This window comes from Ochotona curzoniae, unplaced genomic scaffold (assembly GCF_017591425.1).
Source record: "Ochotona curzoniae isolate NIBS_2020 unplaced genomic scaffold, NIBS_Ocur_1.0 scaffold_4937, whole genome shotgun sequence".
In the NCBI taxonomy this organism is placed as follows: domain Eukaryota; kingdom Metazoa; phylum Chordata; class Mammalia; order Lagomorpha; family Ochotonidae; genus Ochotona; species Ochotona curzoniae.
Window position 1 is genome coordinate 4,402,453 of NW_024467126.1, and position 20,256 is coordinate 4,422,708.

The 20,256-nt window shown below is 62.1% G+C and overlaps 1 protein-coding gene across 2 annotated transcripts in view; it reads left to right on the forward strand.

The window, feature by feature from the left end:
* Positions 1-20,256, forward strand: part of SHANK2 (SH3 and multiple ankyrin repeat domains 2) — a 269,178-nt gene that overhangs the window by 72,880 nt on the left and 176,042 nt on the right. The window contains exons 1-3 of one of the 2 annotated variants that reach the window (XM_040970663.1): positions 4,079-4,115; positions 7,401-7,716; positions 15,856-16,025. In XM_040970663.1, the coding sequence (XP_040826597.1) occupies positions 4,079-4,115; positions 7,401-7,716; positions 15,856-16,025 (523 nt within the window). Of the gene's footprint in view, positions 1-4,078; positions 4,116-7,400; positions 7,717-15,855; positions 16,026-20,256 lie in introns of those variants that run through there. The other variant, XM_040970662.1, reaches the window with a different exon arrangement.

The following is a 20,256-nucleotide window of genomic DNA, read 5'->3' on the forward strand; positions in this document are numbered from 1 at the left end:
TGTCTGTCTGCGCTGGGCCATTCGTCATCCATCCATTCATTCATCCATCCATCCATCCATCCATCCTTGTCCAGAACAAGATGTCTCACGTTGGACGTCGAGAGGGGTTGCTGAGCGCAGACCATGGCCAGGAGCTCAAGTGTCCTGGCTAGGAGCCGTTGCACGGTCCCACCTGGCAGGCACTCTGCTCGGGGGGCTTCCAGGAGGAGCTGACTCACACAGATGCAGGTGGCGGGGGTGGCGGGAGACTCGGTGACTTGGGTCTTTTTCCACATGCAGACTTTGTAAATCCACCCAGTGCCCGCCAGGAGCCTGAGGCCCAGACGGTGTTAAACAGGCAGAGGATGGTCCCTCATCGTCCTGCGAGACAACACCCTTCCTGTCCCCACAGACAGGGCGGGGCAGGGAGGGGTCCGGTGGCTTTCCCAGGATCACAGAGTAGGCACCAACCCCTCCCCTTTATGCCACAAATGTGAGCCAAAGGGACCCCCCACACACACCAGCACTATGGGTCATTTGGTTCTTCCCATTTTACAGGTGGGAATAGCAAGGACAGAACTTGCCAGACCAGCCCTCCCCGCCCCTGCGACAGGCACTGAATGGCGATAGTGTGTGGGGTTATTTCTGAGACCTGCTGGCACGTTGAGTCATGCAGGCATGTCGGTGGCAGCCGGCCCTGCCTTCTTGTTGGGGTGAGCGTCTGACGATTTGCATGTGCGAGGAGCCTTTCCTGCTTGGGGACTCCGACGGTCCTCAGTCTGTCGTCAGGCAGTTGTTGGCAGGATGTGGCAGTCAACTCTGGGGAGGCTGTGGACTCCAGCGGGGAAGGTCCTAGCACTGCAGAGTCAGGGGGCTCCAGCTGCGCCTGTGGGCGTGGGGCTATGGCTGCAGGTCTGCATGGGCAAGGCCGGCTTTCAGCTGACCATGGCCAGGCGCTGGAATGGGGCTGGCTGGGGCCTGGTCGCAGTGACCAGCGAGGAGGTGAGTTGGAGGCTGGGCTGCCTCCTTGCTTTGCTCACCTCCCTTCCTGCTTTTGTGTCTGTCCCCGGACCCCAAAGGGTCCCAAACTTGAGGGTTGACTAGGCAGCCATGCTCCCCCCACCTTCAGCCATCTGCCGTACCCCAGCCCAGCTTGCACCCACGGCTTCCTGCTCTGCAGAATGAAACTTGCTAAGATGAAAGCTCCTGAGCCCTCCGTTGATGCCTGGCCAGTGTGACCTCCAGGGGCCTCCCAGGTCCCAGGCAAGGGCCCATTCGGGAGCGAGGGGCCTTGGGCAGAGAGAGGAAGCACATGACCATTTGGGCATTTGGGCTCAGGAATTCATTCCCACAGCAGTGAGATGGGGCCTGACCCCGGCTCTGTGGACCTCAGCAGTTGTATCCGAAAAACACAGCAGCTGCTGTTGGTGAGGCTGTGATGGGGGAACATTCCAGAACTGCAGACCCCTGTGGGGTCATGTCCACTTCTGTGGCAGCTTTAAGGACCCTTAGTGCAGTCCTGCCTCAACCCCCGTCTATGGGTAGGAGGCCACTGGTCCCTAAGCCCCAGAGCTAGACCCCAGCTGTCTGCCCACATCTCATGTCGTGGGGCCACCTGTGTGTTACTGAACTCACACACTGCAGGTCCGCTGCTGTGGAGTGGCCGCGGTGAGTGGGGCCTGGACGAGCTGGTCCGCCTGAGAGTCCATCACAAGACTTCTTTCTGGAAGCTTCCATGTCACTTTTCATACTGTGGGGTGTTTTCTGGGGTCATCGCAGATTTCAGGGTTCCCTTACAGCCCCTGTGCAGTCTAGGCAGGCACTCAGGATCCTCTGTGTTTTGGGGCTGCTAAGGATGGCTGAAGTGGGCATGCTGGGCCCAGGGTTCCTGAGGGTAAAGCTGCCCTCTTGGTCTCATTGGCCCCTTTGCTGGCCAAGTTTAATCATACTTGGGGCCAAACGCAGCGAGGAGCCGTCACTTTCTGTGTCACGTGTGGATGCTGCCATGTGGCTCGTGTCCCAGTCCTGTTCCGGTTAGCTGGGGCGGCGGGATTCTCTGCCTGCCTCCCTTGGCCCCCGCTTGCCAAGTCCAAGGCATTGTGGGGTCCTCAGGAAAGCATCTCCAGGCAAGGTCGGCAGAGGCCAGCGGGCCACTGGCCTTTGGGACAAGGGACCTCTCCCATCCACCCCAACCTGAGGAGCAGATGTGCCTCCCCCTCTTCGTGGTTGGCGCTGTAGACAGCTGTGCTAGAGCCAGGACTGGCAGGGACGAGGCCCTGTGCTTTGGGGAGATGTGAATCAGCAGCCACTAGAAGGCTGACCACCTTCCCAGGGCATTCTCGGAGCCTGGCGAATTCGCTGGGCACGGGCCAGGCATGTGCGTGGAGTGGAAGGGCTGCTTTTGTCTGCCGACACCGTGGTACCAACATCACCACCCAGAGCCAGCAGCCAGGCCCTGGCTGATGCACCATGCTGCCGTGGCTGCCCGTTTCTAAGGCCTGACGCACAGCGCAAGGAGCAGGTGCACAAGTGTGGGGCCAGACGCCCTTGGAGTGAGAGAAGTGTGCGAGAGTTGTGTTCTGGGGTGCAACATCTTTTGTCTTCGTGTATGCATTGGCTATGATTTCTGGAAGACCCCTGGCCCTTCCTGGAGAGACACCTGTGCCTCCAGAGGGGATGGGCTGGGAGTTCCAGCTTCAGGGTGAGGGTCTCCGGGGAGGCGTTTGGGCCTGGCTGCTGTGTTGTGTGCTCACTGGGAAATTAGTTCTACGTGCTCAGCTAACGCAAGACACACGCTTGTGAATTCACTGCCAGCTCCGTGCCTCCTGAACCAGGACCTCAGGGTGCGCCTCCCTGGACCCCCCGTTGCCATCTGTCCTGGGCATCCCTCTCTTCCTCGCGCCACCAACAGTGACAGATACGTCTACCATGTGTGGTCCAGCTCGGCTTCCACTTGCTTTCTTCTCATCGCTTGTCTTTCTCCTTTAAAGATCCTTCTCTTCTACCAAAGCAGCTCTCTTAGCAACGGAAGCAATGCATACCTAATTACAGCTCTGGCTGCAAAGGCACTCCTGGCTGGGGGAGGGGGAGGCAGGACGACCCCGTCCCCGGGCAGCACTTGCCCCGCCTGCCGTGGGGCACACCCCGTGGGTTCCGTCCCGCCGAGCGCCGTCTGCCGGTCGTGTGGACGGGCCACCTTTCCGCACTTCCCCTGGACTGAAGAAACGCGGGCAAGGACTCCACGCTGCTCATTTCCTTTCCTACCAGCTGCCCAGAACCACTGCCATGCGGGGCTGTGTTGCAATGTAATGGTTTCCCTCGTTCCCTTTATAAAGGGAAAGTGGGAGGGGGTGGCGTTCTGTTTTTTTTTTTTTTTCCCCAGGGTAATTATCATGATGGGGTGAGCCGGGGAAGTGATGGGTACTTGTGTCGGATTCTTTGAATGGAAATATAGGTCGGGCTCGGCAGTTGCCGAAGGCTGGCGTGGCTGCCCAGCTCCTGCGCGTCTGGAGCAAGGCTCATCTGCTGCTTGTCCTCTTGGTTCTATGCGAGGCTGACAAATAAACTTGGCTTTTTCTTTGGAGATTAAAAGAGAAAGAAGAGCACAGTGCATTATATTTAGCCACAGACGCATGGCGCACACAGCAGCAGCCGCTGCCGCCGCCGTAGCCGCCCGAGTTTCTGTGGATAACTGGGACTCCGGCTCACAAGTGCTTCCCGGGATTTCCTGGCTGCCAGCTCAGGATGCCTGATCCCGGCTAACCCCGCGCAGCGCTGCTGAGCACAAAAGCCGAGTAGCACGGCTCCCAGGACGGACGCAGCCGTGAGAGGCGGCCAGCTCTGACAGCAGCCCCACCGTCTACGCAGAGTTGGCTCCCAGCTGACAGACAGAATATGGGGTGGGCTTCGCCGCCGGCACGCTGGGTCTGGCATGCCCAGCGATGCTCCGGAGTGCACAGTGCCCAGACGCCTGTCACCGCTGCCACCACTCCCCGGGTCCCCGCTGCTCCAGCACCCAGGGGCCGGGCTGCATGCCTCACCTCCGTCCCCACCAAGAGGGTTTTATAATGTGCAGACCACTGCCAAGGTCAGAGGGAAAATGAAGTCTTTGCTAAATGCCTTCACCAAGAAGGAAGGTAAGAGACGCTGTGGGGAGTGTGTGCGTGGGAGCCGGCGCTTCTCACTGACCCCGGAGGTTCAGAGAGAAACGGGGACTTGGGCTCCCTGGAAATGGCTGGGGCTCCGCTGTGCCGTGTAAGAGTTGGGGAGGGGTGTGCGGTGTGGTCTCAGCTGGTTTGGACAAGAACCCGGCTGGAAGTGCCTTTTGATTTGAGGACCAGCTTAGCCTCCAGTTCCTCTTGCAGAATTGCTGTCTTGGATGGCTGCTGTCTGTGAGTGTGCCACAGGGCACGCCAGGAACCGAATGCTGAGCCAAAGGAGCAGAGCTTGCCTCTGGCCCGCCGGGCACCTGGAGGGCTGCTGCGGACAGCCAGGGGGCGGGGCAGGGCGCAGACTGCCCGGCCACCCCTCGGCTTAGGGTTGCACGGGTTGCGTGGAGCGTGGAGGACTCAGTGCATGCGCTTTTGGTCACGCCCCGTGTGATCTTTCCTGTGCGGGAGACGGATAAATGAATGCATGTAAGACAGCTAAGAAAATACCCACCCACTGGAGTTTGCCTCCCAGAAGGGAGCCGGAGGCTGGAATATTAATCATGTCCCGACAGGAAGTCATTTTTAACCCTTTTCACGAGAACCATCCCTCCCGTGGCTGGTGGCGGTTAGGTGTGCCGCGAGCTCCCGTTTGAGGAAACCGGGAAAGAGAGGGGACGTGCGAGAAAGCAGGAGGCCGCCTCCCTGCCCAAGCTGGCCGTAAAATCAGCACTGAGTGTGTCTCCCGGGACGTGGGGCTTGCCCGTGATAGGACGCGTGGCGGTCGTTGTGAATGTCACCTCTGGGAGGGCTTCAGGCGCTGCCTGCATGCTTGAGGACGACCCCCTCGCTGCCGATTGCCATCCCCTCCCACGGAGCCCGTGCCACCGCCGAGTCCCTCCTCTGGGAAAATCAGCCTTCCTCGCCGCCCATTCTCTTGTTAGCTGCTGGAATCCAGCCTCCGGCGGGCTGAGCAGGGACTGTCCTCACTGCCTGGTCTGGCTCAGCCCTGATACGACCCCTCCCCAAGCCCCACCGGCTTCCCACCAAGGGCGCCGAGAACTTGTCCTGCCACGTGCCATGCTGCTGGGCCACAGGGCAGCTGGATGGCCGGCACGCGGTCCCTCTGTCCCTGTGTCAGGCCCCGGGCGCTGAAAGCTCCGCTGCCTGAGCCTGGGGCTCTCAGACCCACGTGGCCGTGTAGCCCACAGTGTTTGAGATGGACAGGGACATGCTTGCTGAGTTTGGGGGTCACCATCTCGCTCTACAAGGTCTCCCCTCCCCTGAGTGGCGGGCGCCTCCCAGACTACCCAGTGCCCCCACGGCAGGTGCATCTCACACTTCCCCAGCTCCCCCATGCTCCGAGGGAGGCATGCCTCGTGAGCGACCACACACACACACACGCACGCGCGTGGAGGTCTTCCTACTGGCATTGTGTGACCACTCCCCTGGCAGGCCGGCTGCTGCACCAGTCCATCAGCGCCGCACGAGCTGGGGAGCGCTCAGCTTCTGCTTCTCTCACAGGTTCCCGAGGAAGGAGCTGAGAAGCACCAGGCTCGCCAAGGGTACCAGCACGTGTGTGGCTCACAGGGCTTGCTGCCCTACTGTGTCCTGAGTCCTAGGAGATGAGGGTGGCACAGAGTCCTGTCTGTACCGCCTTTACCCCCTGTGCCCTGCCAGCACCAGCTCTTTCAGCCCTCCAAAGCCACCTGTGTGCCCTAGGGACCCTGCCAGTACCAGCTCTGTCAGCCCTCCAAAGCCACCTGTGTGCCCTAGGGACCCTGCCAGCACCAGCTCTTTTAGCCCTCCAAAGCCACCTGTGTGCCCTAGGGACCCTGCCAGCACCAGCTCTGTCCACCTTCCAAAGCCACCTGTGTGCCCTAGGGACCCTGCCAGTACCAGCTCTGTCAGCCCTCCAAAGCCACCTGTGTGCCCTAGGGACCCTGCCAGTACCAGCTCTGTCAGCCCTCCAAAGCCACCTGGGGGCCCTGAGGGCCCTGCCAGCACCAGCTCTGTCAGCCCTCCAAAGTCTTCCCATAGCCACTTCTGTCCCCATCAACAAGGCCAGGCCACTTCCATCCTCGTGACCTCTCCTGTGTGCCCTGGGAGCCCTGCTTCCAAGTGTATGTGAGCTGGTGGGCTACGTGAATGGCTCAGCTGTGCCTGGTGTCCCTGGGCAGCCAGGGGTGGGGAAGTGTCCGGGATTCTTCCCCAATCTCTGAGACTTCTCTTTGGAAACGTGAAGTCCCTTCCCCACTTTTGCGCGTCCTTCCGCTTTGTGGCTTCTGGCTTGCCAGGTGGCAGCCCTATTGGCCTCGGGCACTATGGCTGCAGCCCCGGGCTGGCTTCTGTCACCAGCATGGCCACTGTCCCACGCTGCGCAGGCCAGCAGGAAGCATTGTCCTGGTCAGACCTCTGAGCGCCTCAGACAGCTGCGGTACTGACGCCGCTCGGGAGCCTTTACCTCTGTCTCCAACTTGCTAAGGAGCCTGGCATGCGCGTCTTTACCTGCACGACAAGCCCTGGGACAGTGGGCCGGGGAGGACTCTGTCGGGGTGCGGTGGAACAGTTCTAACTGGCAGACTCGGAGGCCGCATCCGTGCCTGGGGCTCAGGTCCTGCAGGCCGGGGTAGGAAGGAGCAGGGGCTGGAAGGAGCGGCTGGAGGGGCCGGTCCCCACCCTGAGGCCTAGAGGCTGCAGCCTGGGTGTGCGGGGCTGGAAGCCCCCAAGGGCTCTCTCCCGGGCTTGCAGACGGCACGTCCTCCTGTGCTACACTCCCCAACCCCGCCACCATCCCTCCATGTGCCCGTGTGCCTGTGTCCCCGTGTCTTGCATTAAGGCCGCTCTCGTGGCCCCGTGGTGGCTTAAACAACCTGTCTGTGAGCTCAGTCACCTCTGGGGTCTTGGGGTAGGACAGCATCGCAAGGACATTTCCCAGGTTTGTGGAAAATGGGGCCAGATGGCAACGCATGGTTTCTAAGGTTGTCTGAGGCTTCCTGGGGATGGCATCGCGCGGGCGAAGGGGGCAGATCCACGCATCACAGAGACCGCATCCAGACCCTCAGGAGGAGGACCTGGAGCGGGCTGTCCTGATGATGCCACCTGCCCGGGGGCTCCCGGCTGCTGGCCACGTGGAGACTCGGCTCTGAGCTGCTTCCTGCGGTCTGTCCCTGTTCCGTGTACATGATGAGTGCTGGGACTCTGGGCCCCTCTCCCGGACCGGCCTCCCGCCTCTGCCACGCTCACCGCCTCTTCCCTTCTCTCCCAACCCAGTGCCCTTCCGAGAGGCCCCGGCCTACTCCAACCGCAGGCGGCGGCCCCCCAACACACTGGCTGCCCCCCGGGTCCTGCTGCGTTCCAACAGCGACAACAACCTCAATGCCAGTGCACCCGCCTGGGCCGTGGGCCCCGCGGCCCCCGCCCACCGCAGCCTGTCGCCCCAGCTGCTGCAGCAGATGCCAGGCAAGCCAGAGAGTGCCGTGAAGACCCTTGCGAGCTACATTCCTGGGCCCCGCAGCCGGTCCCCGTCACTCAACAGACTGGGCGGTGCCAACGAAGACAGCACGCGGTCCCAGCATTGGCACGTGGGGTAAGGAGCTGCCAAGTAGGGTGGGGCTGTCCTGCACACAAAAGGGGAAATCCCCACCCCCCGAGTCTGTGTGGCCCCATTCTCCCACCTCACCTCGAGTGGAGCTGATAAGCCGTGGGGGTCTGTTTCTCGGGGGGCCCAGGGCCAGTCGGACCAAGCTTCTGGCGGGGTGGTGGGTGCTGCAGCCTTGACTCTGCTGAGCTCCAAGGGGTGGGCGTGTCTCTGAGCTTCACAAGCTGCAATGCCCAGGTGGTAGGGCTGTGGGCCAGGTCTGTGTGTCATGGTCCAGCCCACAGCTGTGCCCAGTCCCAAGTGGACATCCCAGCTTAGCCGGAGGCCCTGACCGACAGGGCTGAGGCTCTGAGAAGGCTGGCCGTGTGCAGACACCACCTCTGGGCGTGTGTGGGCCTCCTCCGAAGCTTGGTGAGGAAGGACTGCCTGGCCTGGTTCCGTGTGCTCTGAGCTCCCCGGAGCAGCAGCAGGGAGGGCCCACTGTGCTGGGAGCAGAGCTCTCACACCTCCTTCCTGGCCACCACCGCCAGTATCTGTGCTCGAGGAATCCTTTGCCACGCGTGCTGTGGTTGTGGGCTCATGTGGGTTCCTGGGGATATTTGGGTTCCCAGCCTAACACCCTGAGGCTTTCCTGACACCAGCTTGAATTGGGGTGCTAGGGAGGGGTCCCCCAAGGGCTCCCGTTCCTGCAAGCTCAGGGTGAGTGTACAGAGGGATCGCAGAAGAGAGGCTGTTTCTCAGAGCTGCTGGCAGGCAGGGGCTGTGGCACAGCATGTGCCTGGCATGCTCCTGCCCCTCGGTGGGTCAAGATCTGACTGCCGGGGGCCCAGAGCCCCGGGTCTGCAGCCCTGTGGCCCATTGGCTCCCAGCTCTGGTCTAAATTCAGGCTTCAGGCTTCCCCCAGGGCAGGTTCCAGGTGCTAAGTGAGAGTGGATAAAGCTAAATTAGAGGAATCCCCGGAGGCAGCCCACTCCACTTCTCACTCACTCCGGGCCAGGAGCTGCTTGTAATGTCACAGTGTCCCCTCCCCCATGTAACTCCTTGCAAGATGCAAAGGGTGGCATGACCAGCACGGCATGCGTGCCGGGGTGAAGCACCGACTCTGTCGGCCCCTCATGTCCACGTGAGTGTGTGCGTGTGTGTGTGTGCGTGTGTGTGCACGCGCGTGCACAGGGCTGCCCTCGTGTGTCCGTGTGGTCCTCACGGTGCTCAGCCGGACCCTGCAGCCCGCTGCCTGGACTGGGCGACCCATCCCCTGGGTCGGCACTGCTGAGTTGCGCTGTGGCTCAGGCGATCTCTTCCCCCTGGGTGTCACTCTGAGGGTTAATGAAGGGAATGGGAGCAGCTGGCAGGGGGCCTGCCCCCAGACATGCCCTGTCCTCCCTGGCCCTGGAGCTCAAATCCCCACCCGGGCCAGGCCCAGGGCTCAGCCAGGTGTGTCCCTGGCCAGCCAGACCCTTGGGCGGCCACCTTCAGATGCTCTCGGTGTGAAATCTGTGCCCGTGGCTCCCATGCAGGGAGAGCTGCTCCAGCCTCACCTGTCCGTCCCCACCACCTGGCCGGTCACCCTGACCCACTTGGCCGGTCACCCTCACCTGTCCATCCTTACCACCTGGCTGGTCACCCTCACCCGTCCATCCTCCCCACCTGGCCGGTCACCCTGACCAACCTGGCTGGTCACCCTGACCTGTCCGTCCTCCCCACCTGGCTGGTCACCCTGACCTCTCTGTCCTCCCCACCTGGCCGGTCACCCTCACCTGTCCATCCCCGCCCCCGGCCGGTAACCCGGACCCACCTGGCCAGTCACTCTGACCTGTCCGTCCTCCCCACCCCCAGCTGGCCACCCGGACCCACCTGGCTATCTCAGCTGTGGCAGGAGAAGGGCAGCAGCTGTGACCATAGCTCAGGTCTGGTGTTCTGGATTGCAGGTATGTGCAGTGAGGAGCTAACACAGGAGCCAGCTGCCCCAGCAGTGAGATCTGTCTGTGGCACAGTGCTGAGCCCTCACCAGGCGAGGGGACATCCCATTGACTCAGCCAGGGTGTGGGACACCCAGGGCGCATGGCTGGAGCACGATCCACGTCTCAGACCTGCCCGGCTGGGTGGCTGGGGCCAGCTCTCCGTGCCCGGCTGGGCAATGGCCTTTTCTGGGCAGGAGAGATGGAAGATGCTTTGGATGGGTCCTGCTGCCCAGCCCAGGCTGGCCCTTGCTCCTTCCCCCGCCCTCCCTCGGTGCTGACCGCTTCCTGCTGGGTGGGCCGTGCTCACGGCTCTGAGTGCAGTGCCCCGGCTGTAGCTTCCGTGCAGCCAGGGTCCCCCGGGCCCTTGTGGTCACCACAGCCCTGTGCTCCTCACTGACTGGGGAGGACACCTTCTGACATCACCATCTCGGGGGCAGCACCCTGTCACCCCCACTCCACCTAGGCCACACGCCCGGGGTGCCCCCGGCTAGGCTCCCCACTCACTGGGCCACCTTCGCAAGTCTCTTGTCTCTGTATCATTATCATCGTCATCATTATTAATATAATATAATATAATTGGAAAGGTTTACAGAGGGAAGGAGAGACAGAGAGAAAGATCTTCCATCTGCTGGCTCACTTCCCAGTGGCTACAATGGCCAGAGCTAAGACGATCCGAAGCCAAGAGCCAGGAGCTTCTTCTGGGTCTCCCACATGGATGCAGGGTTCCAAGGGCTTGGGCCGTCCTCGACTGCTTTCCCAGGCCGCAAGCAGGGAGCTGGATGGGAAGTGGAGCTGCCAGGACAGGAACTAGTGCCCATGTGGGATGCGGTGCTAGGAGGTAGAGGCTTAGCCAGTCCATCGTGCCGGCCCAAGTGCCCTGCCTCTTGTGTGCCTCGACTGTCTCCTCTGTAAAGCGGGGCCCAGATCTGCGCAGAGCTGCTAAGTTCCACAGGAAGTCTGCCACGTCATCTTGTCATTGAGCTGACCTTGTTGACAGCTGGAGACTCATCTGGCTGCTGGGGACAGGGCGTGGAGGACCACGGGTTCCTCATCCGGGGACGGACGCCAGCCGGCTGGGGACAGGGCGTGGAGGACCACGGGTTCCTTCATCCGGGGGACGGACGCCAGCCAGCTGGGGACAGGACATGGAGGACCACGGGTTCCTTCATCCGGGGGACGGACGCCAGCCGGCTGGGGACAGGACGTGGAGGACCACGGGTTCCTCATCCGGGGACAGACGCCAGCCGGCTGGGGACAGGACGTGGAGGACCACGGGTTCCTTCATCCGGGGGACAGATACCAGCCGGCTAGGGGACAGGGCGTGGAGGACCACGGGTTCCTTCATCCAAGGGACGGACGCCAGCCGGCTGGGGACAGGACGTGGAGGACCACGGGTTCCTCATCCGGGGACGGACGCCAGCCGGCTGGGGACAGGGCGTGGAGGACCACGGGTTCCTCATCCGGGGACAGACGCCAGCCGGCTGGGGCAGTGGTAGCACATCCTGGCAGGTAGGGGATCTACCCTCAGATCCTGAGGCTCCAGCCCCACCTGCCTTCCAAGTGTGCCCACTGCTCAGGCACACAAGCCACCTGGCACAGCCTCTTCTGCAGAGTCCACTCACCCAAGACCCCAGAAGCCTCCTTCAGGAACACAGCATACAAGGGGACTGGGGCCGAGGCTGGCTCCCAGTGGAGCTGGGACCTGCTTTCCTCAGTAATGGCTGTACCCATCCTGACCTAGAAAGGGGCGGGGGCGGGGAGCCACAGAGCGGAGGGAAGGCTCAGAGCTCCCTTCCTCTGACATGCACCTGGGGTGGCATGCGTGTTTCTGAGGTTACGCGTGGGGATCAGTGTTTTGCTCCCCAGGTTTATTTTGGGCAGGGCCAGGCACACAGGCCCTCCTGGGCACAGGCACACGGGCCCTCCTGGGGCACAGGTACACGGGCCCTCTGTGGGGCGTGGACCCTCCACGGGACACAGGCACACGGGCTCTCCTGGGGCACAGGCGCACAGACCCTCCCTGGGGCACAGGCACACGGGCACTCCATGGGGCGTGGACCCTCTGTGGGACACTGGCACACAGACCCTCCCTGTGGCACAGGCCCTCACCAAGGCACAGGTGCACGGGCAGCCTGAGTTTGGGCCCTGCGTCCTGTCCTGTAACAGCCGGTCTTCCCTGTCTGGTCCCCTCTCTGACGGACATATGGCTGTGTGTACGAAGCAGCGTCCCTGGCCTCATGCTTGCTGAGCCCCCACTGTGCAGGAGAGCTCGTTGTCCCGACCCCGACAGGAGCACTGTTGGGGTTCATTCAGTCAGGCTGCAGCCCCGTGCTCAGAAACTGCTGTCCTCTGTGCATGGGCACTTCCCCACCCGCCATCTGGGGGTCCTGGGCTTGCCTTTAGGGAAAAGCTGGCTCCAGCTGCCTGCCGCGGGACCAGCCGACTCGGTGTGGGTGCTAAGAGCCTTTGTCCCCAACTTCCCAGCCCGACTGTGCTGGCCTCGGTCCTGGGCACGTGTGGCAGATCTGACACCAGCCAGTTCTGAATGTACGGCTGCTGTTCCCGGCACCCCCGAAGTGGGCACTGTGGCTGGTGGGTGACCCCGAGGGACACTGTTGCTGCACAGGTGGACAGTGCGCCGTGGCCCTGCAGGGCCGTCCCTCGGGGTGCGCAGTCCTGGGGAGGGGGCACTGGGACAGCATTGCTGTGGGGTCTGAGAGCTCCAGGCCCCAGGAGCAGGCAGGGAAGTTGGCCTGACCGATCAGACGGCAGGACCTGAACCTTTGCTGTGGCCCAAGCTGGCCTCTCTCCAGCCCTCTGTGAGACACGTGCCCGTGGACACAGGCCACTTTGGGTGCCTGCTTCCACAGCTGCGCAGCCCAGACCCTCGGCTCCCATGGGCTGGCCACAGGGGCCTCCTGTGCCCAGGGAGGGTGGGGTATCTGCTGGTCATTTCTGTGCAGTGTTGCTTTGTCCCAGGCATCCCCGGGGACCTTTGCCTGCCCCAGGCCTCCTGCCCAGGTGATGGGCTCACAGCCCACCCACTCGACATAGATGCTGCTGCACCCCCAGTGTGGTCACGCCCTGACCAGCCCCGACTTCGCCAGTGCCCACTGGCACCTGGGAGCTGCCCTCCCCGCCCCCCCGCTGCCCCATCCCGTTCCAGCGGAGAGCGCTGGACAAAGGTCAGCAGACTGCTGAGGGTACTGGCTGAGCAAGCCCATTCCCACCTCAGCTCGGCCCTGGGTGGAACCTTCGTCAGTTGAGGACTGTGCTTGCCCTGGGGCTGGAGTGCATCGGTTCGAGTTCCATCGAGTTCCACCTGGCTCGCCGTGCCTCCTCTCCAGCCAGGGACGCCACCCTCACCATCACTGGGCGGGCCCCCGTTGTCCTTTGGGGTGGCAGTGACCATTGCACTCCTGGCAAGCTAGGGCAACGCCTCCAGGTGGAGTATAGTCCATTTGCTTTCTCATGCCGTCGAGTGGGGGGCTGGACGTGGGGTCAGTGCCATGCCTCCGTGCCTAGGTCATCCTTGTGCAATGGTGCGGGGCCTCCCACCTCGCTGCTTTGGGGTCTGTGTGGGGTTCAGAGAAGTGGGGGATATAGGGAGATGCGTGTTTGTGCAGGAGTGTGCACCCATGGTGCCTGTGCGTGGGACGTCAGCCCTCCTGTCCATAGACACAGGCGTGTTGGACAAGCAAGCTGGTCTCGGGGCTGTGCCACACAGCAGCCGCATTCACACGGCCTCCGCTGTCCCATGACACACACTCACACACCCACCTGCACCAGGCTGGCGTCCTGTCCAGTTGCAGTAGGGCAGTGGAAGGGAGCCCCCTGGCTGCCTGGGACCCTCACATCCTCACCTCTCCTCTGGACTTTGGCCTGCCTCTCACCATGAGGACAACGGCCCTCACAATCGCCCATGCCAGTGCTGGGGGCCGAGGGGGCTTGGCTGACATGTCGTCTGCTCCCTGTAGCTGGGTCCACTGACCAGGAGCACTGGACCCCTCAATGCGGCTGGGGCACTTCAGGCACCCCTTCCTGTACCCCAACCAGGGGAGCAGAAGTAGCATTGTGTGCTAGCCGCTGAGTGTTGACCTCGGTCGTGATACTGCCGTCCAGCTGCAGTGACAGGGCCAGCTGAGTGTCCCTGTTGGGGCACAGGTGCGTGGGTCCTCCCCGAAGCACCCTCCCAGGGCAACCACATCGGAGCCTCCTCCCTCACTTTCCACAGCCCGCGGTACGGATGGGGAAATGGGTGCTCAGAGAGGTCAAGTGACTGGCCCCAGGCCTCCCAGTGAGACACCGCTGGCGCAGCCCAGGCCCTCGGCCACCAGCCGTCCGTGGGGCAGGTGTGGGCGGGCGAGCTGAGAAGGTTCAAGCTGCCGATGAGGTCCGGGCCTGAGCAATCCTGCAGTCCTTGGGTGCTTTGTTCATTGCCTTGTCCGGAACCCCAAATCTCTCGTGCTTCTGTGACTGCAGGGTCAGAGGTGAGCAGTCCCCAAGGGGCAGCTAACTGTAGCAGAGGCAGTGAGCCCCTTTGACTGAGGGACCCCACACCCCCACTGCTGGCGTGGGAGCCAGCACGCCTTCCGTGTGTGTGTGAGATCCTGTCTGGTCTCATCTCTCCACTGTTGGTCTTACACCAAGCCAGGCTGGGCTGAGGTGGACGGAGGCCTGGTGCCACCTCGCCAGGCTGGCAACGAAATCCACTCAGGGGACCCTCGCGTCCCAGGCACGTGGCTCTCCGAGTCCATCCTCTCTGGGTACCACTGGCTTTGCACAGAAGGAACCGGGCAATTGCAGGAGTCTCTGCTCAGGGACAGAGGACTGGCAGCCCCGGGGGATGCAGCTGTCTGTGCCCGTTGCTGCGTGCAGGCCATGCCGAGGACATGCGTGAACAGGTGGCTTCAGTGCCTGTGGCCTCCCGCCTCTCTGTGTGTTCTCAGAGCCCCGGAAGCTACTGGAAGCTACTGGACGCCACCTGTGCCTGAAGCTGCAGGCTGCTTCCCCAGGTGGCTTCATGACTCCTCCGGGTCCCTGCAGAGGTGTTTGTTCCTCTGTGACTGGCTCGTTGGCAGAGCACACCTATCTCTGTGGTAGCCAGGGTCGGACTCCCTGCTTCTCAGGGTCGGCTGCTACTGCACCACCCGCCTGGGCCCTCGGCTTGCTGCCTCTTCCTACCTGCTGTAAAATGCACAGCGAAGACTGAGGTCCTGAGTGGGCTTTGCCGAGTCCTGAGTGGGCTTTCCTGAGTCCTGAGTGGGCTGAGTTGTGGGCTTCCCTCAGTCCTGAGTGGGCTTCCCTGAGTCCTGCGTGGGCTTTGCCGAGTCCTGAGTGGGCTTTCCTGAGTCCTGAGTGGGGTGGGCTGAGTTGTGGGCTTCCCTCAGTCCTGAGTGGGCTTCGCTGAGTCCTGCGTGGGCTTTGCCGAGTCCTGAGTGGGCTTTGCTGAGTCCTGAATGGGGTTCCCTGAGTCCTGCGTGGGCTTCCCAGAGTCCTGAGTGGGCTTTGCTGAGTCCTGAGTGGGCTTTCCTATGGACCTGAGCGGTGGGCTTTCCTGAGTCCTAAGTGGGCTTCCCTGCATCCTGAGCGGGCTTCCCTGAGTCCTGCGTGGGCTTTGCCGAGTCCTGAGTGGGCTTTCCTATGGACCTGAGTCCTGCGTGGGCTTTCCTGAGTCCTGAGTGGGCTTCCCTGAGTCCTGCGTGGGCTTCTCTGAGTCCTGAGTGGGCTTCCCTGAGTCCTGAGTGGGCTTTGCCGAGTCCTGAGTGGGCTTTCCTCAGTCCTGAGTGGGCTTCCCTGACACTCAGTTTTGCTGCTCACACGTTCGAGCCCCAGTTGGGTTGTGGGTCTGGCTGGGTCTTCGCCCCAGGTCAGTCATGGCTTGATTGTGGTTCACACCGGCTCTGCTGGGACTGTGTGTGTGTGTGTGTGTCTGTGTGTCTGTGTGTGCACCTCTCTCCCTCCCGTGAAGACAGTCACTGCACGCGTGTGTGTGTGTGTGTCTGTGTGTGTGCACCTCTCTCCCTCCCGTGAAGACAGTCACTGCACGTGTGTGTGTGTGTGTGACTTCCTCCCTCCCGTCTGTGCCCTGTGAGAAGGACAGTGCTCACTGTACATGGCTGTGACCTCTGACCCTCCTCTCTCTCTTTTCCCTCACTTTACCCAGGTCACCTTTTGCCCCTGGTCCCAGCAAAGATGCCCTCTCGGCTTCTGAGTGCCCGGGGCCCAGGAGGAAGCTGTACAGCGCGGTGCCCGGCAGGCTGTTCGTCGTCGTCAAGCCATACCAACCCCAGGTCGACGGCGAAATCCCCCTTCACCGCGGTGACAGGGTCAAAGGTCAGTGTGCTTCCAGAGCAGGGTCACGCCGGGGAGCGGGAGAGGGGACGTCCTCCTGGGATGTCCCCTCGGCCATCCTCCTGGGGTGGCACCTCTCAGACCCCTGGGAGGGCAGGCTTGGGGGCATGGTGACACCTGCCCATGCCCTCCTTTCACTGTGTGTCATGGGGAGATCAGTGGTCGTCCGACAGGAAGGCGAGTCCCTTGGGAAAGGAAGTACCCAACCATGGGGAAGCAAGGTGGGGCAGCGCCAGGCACAGGTTGGATTGAGGGAGGGGTCTCATTGTAGCGTTGGAGCTGCGAGGCCACTGAGGGCTCGGTGTCAGGCTGCGTCGGACCTCCTGGGGCAGTGGTCTCTGCACATAGGCGGCGTGTGGGCACCGGGAAGAGGAGGCAGTGTCTGTAGGATGGAAGGGGCTTGGCAGGGGCAGCATCCGAGGGCTGTGCCCACCCTGAGATGCAGAGGTCACACAAGGGCAGCCAGGAGGAAGGGGTCAGCAGGGGCAGCATCCGAGGGCTGTGGCCACCCTGGGCCACAAGGGTCAGCCACACAGGGCAGTCAGAACTCACGGAGGGCATGGAAGCATGTCACGCATGCCCAGGTCATGCCATTGAAGGACAGGCGGCACTAAGTGGACAGTGTATTCCCTCATGGCCAGCAGACCAGGTTCAAATCCTGCTTTCCCCGCTTGGATGCCATTTGTCCTTCAGCAGGCGGCTGACCCCTTGTCCATCACGCTCCTTCTCTATCCGAGTCACTCTGAGAGGTGGCTGTTGGTCAGACCCACCCCGCGGACCCCAGGACCCGGCCCTCAGACCCACCCGTGTGGACGACAGGACCCGGCCCTCAGTCAGACCCACCCCTGTGGACCCCAGGACCCGGCCCTCAGACCCACCCCTGTGGACGTCAGGACCCGGCCCTCAGACCCCAGGACCCGGCTGCACAGCTGTTTGGTCACCCCAGACAGGTTCCTGGAACCTCCTTGCTCCATCAGCCGTCTGCATTCACAATGGATCATATTCTGTTGGTGCTGTCTTGCCTCTGAAATTTCCCTTTCGCTGTGTAGCCCCTCTGTGGTTCCTGTCATTTCTGACACCATATGTTTAATAGTTCCCACATGTATGTTTTCATCGCCCGTTTATTTGCCAAGCCTTCCTGTACTCAGTCGAAATTCCTAGCCCATGGAAAGCGTGTTTTATTTCACAGCGTGTGGATTCGTATAATCACCACATTAAAATCCTGGCAGGTGGTGATGCCTGAGAGCTTCTTGAGAACGTGCCGTGTTGTCTTAGGTCTTCACCTCTGGTGACTCCCGGCTGTGTCCTGCACGAAGGGTGTTGAGTGGCACCTCTGGTGACTCCCGGCTGTGTCCTGCACGTAGGGTGTTGAGTGGCACCTCTGGTGACTCCCGGCTGTGTCCTGCACGTAGGGTGTTGAGTGGCACCTCTGGTGACTCCCGGCTGTGTCCTGCACGTAGGGTGTTGAGTGTCACCTCTGTGGTGACTCCCGGCTGTGTCCTGCACGTAGGGTGTTGAGTGTCACCTCTGTGGTGACTCCCGGCTGTGTCCTGCACGTAGGGTGTTGAGTGGCACCTCTGTGGTGACTCCCGGCTGTGTCCTGCACGTAGGGTGTGAGATGCGCGGTTTTGTGGTGGGTGTGAGATGCGTGGTGTTGCGGTGGGATGCCCTTGACAGCAGGTGGCTAGGTGTCAGTTCTGTGCGAGTTCAGGTGCCAGTGTGCGAGCTGTGCTGATGTGTCTGGTGTGCACACTGGGGGTTAGGTCATGCTGGGGAGTTTGAGTTTGCCTGCCCCTCCATGACACTGTCCCTCGAGTGTCTGGCCCCTGCCTGCCCCTCCCTGACACCACTGTCCCTTGCAGTGTCCGGCCCCTGCCTGCCCCTCCCTGACACCACTGTCCCTCAGTGTCCGGCCCCTTGGCTTTCAGGCGCTGTACTTTGCTGGCTCTTCAAACCATTTAGACTTTAGGATTTTTTTTTTTTCGAAAGATGTGTTTGTTTTTGTTGGGAAGGCAGATTTACAGAGAGAAAGAAAGATGAGAGACAAAGTCTTCCATCTGCTGGTTCACTCCCCAGGTGGCTACAACAGCCAGAGCTGAACTCATCCAAAGCCAAGAGCCAGGAGCTTCTTCCCGGTCCCCCAGTACAGGTGCAGGGCCCCAAGCACTCAAGCCACCCTCCATTGCTTTCCCAGGCCGTACATAGTGAGCTGGATAACAATTGAAGCAGCCGTGGTTGAACCTGTGCCCCTGTGGGATGCCAGGGCCACAGAGTTGAGCAGTGCAGGACTTTTGCCCGTGGCCCAGGTAACCACGGGAGTGGGACGTTCTGTTACAGCGGCCACTCCCACCCGCTGCTCCAGGCAGGCACGTGTCTTCCTCACAGCCGGGCTATTTCCAGCCGGTTTCTAGCCCCTTGGGGTGGCTGGGCTCTATCAGTGTAGCTTTCAGCACACCCTTCACGGGTGATCCCCTGGAGTCCTTGTTCACCCTTAACAGAAGCCCTCGAATTCTCTGTCCCAACTTAAAGTAACACAGAATGTTTCAGAGCTTAAATTATACCTGCAAGCACTCCTCTGACCAACTTTGAATCTTGGTGAAAGCTTATTATAGACTGGCCTCTATCTTCCCTCATGTTCGCTGCACCTGTGGCAGTTACGCGCGAGCAGGTCCATCCAGGATGGACAAGGCGTGGCTTGTGTGGGCATGGCTCATGGTGGCCCGACAGCTGCCCTGTCCACAGCTCCGCCTCGAGCATGGTGGCCCGACAGCTGCCCTGTCCCCAGCTCCCCTCGGTGCCCACAGAGGCTGGGTGTGAAGCGTCCTGGCAAAGCATGGTGGCCCGACAGCTGCCCTGTCCCAGCTCCCCTCGGTGCTCACAGAGACCGGTGTCCTGGCTGAGCGTGGCCTGTGTGGGCATGGCTCATGGTGGCCCGACAGCTGCCCTGTTCACAGCTCCACCTCGAGCATGGTGGCCCGACAGCTGCCCTGTCCCAGCTCCCCTCGGTGCCCACAGAGACCGGTGTCCTGGCTGAGCACTGGTCCAACGGCTGCCCTGTCCCCAGCTCCCCTCGGTGCCCAGAGGCCGGGTATGAAGCATCCTGGCTGAGCTTGTGGCTTGTGTGAACTGGAGCCTCAGTCCACGCACCTTGCCTGTCTCAGCTGCCTCTGCAGCTTCTCTCTCATGCCCAGGGCACCGCAGGTGTGGCATCACGGGGTGCAGCCCGGAGGCCCCACATCCATCAGAACTGACCGTCCCCTTGGCCGCGTGGCTTCTGTGAACTCCTCAAAGAACTTGCAGGGTTGGGGGCAGGGGGAGTCGGGACCAGGGAAGGCCTGCCCAGTGGGCTTTCCTGCAACCCGCTCCGCAGTCATGGCTTCTGGCCTGGGCCCCTGACCACCCGCCCCACATGCTGAATGTGAAGGCAACCATTGTCAGACAAGAGGAGGCTCTATTCTGAGAAGCAGGGGGCGGGCAGGTGCCCGGAACAGCCGTGTGGAGGAGCCGTTGCCTAGCTATGCTGCAAAGAAACGCGTACTCCATGTCTTCCCGGGCCACCCCTGGGCCAGCTGTGTCTGCCAGCCAGGAGCCAGAGGATAGCCTGTGCCCTGGCCCTCCTGATGACCCCAAAGCCCTCTCAGGCCTCTTCCTCCCACATGTGGAAGTGGGCAGAGCCCCTGCCTTCATTCCACAAGGACCCGCCTGCCCGAGCCCAGCCCGTGTGGAATCTGCAAGCAGAGGGCCAGGCTGGTTTCTGAGCAGCCACTCTCCTTGGCTTCCTGTGTCCTCCATAAGCCAGAGATGACCTTGAGGCAGTGGGAGGGGGTAGAGATATGTGAGTGAGCTGCCGAGAGCAGGCCGGGTGCAGGGCACGTGCCGTCAGCTGCGCTGGCTCTGGGCAGAGGCACCACCCCCGTCTCTCAGGTACCTGCCACCAGGGACCTAGGCTGGGCCCTCAGCCTGCCCCGCCACGCAGTCCTGGGGTGTCCTGGGGCCTCTTCCTGCTGTGTTCTCACATGGGCCTGCCGCTCTCACCTTCTCTTGGAAGAAGCCACACCGTGGGGCCAGGGTCGACCTCGGTTGGCTTTGTGGCATCTCGCAGTCGTGTGCTGGGGTGCTGTGGGGCCAGGGCTTCACACGTGTGGCTTCAGGGGATGCGAGTCGGTCGTGACCCGGGTCTGCCGTGGCTGTCACTGTGGGCCTCCACGCTCTC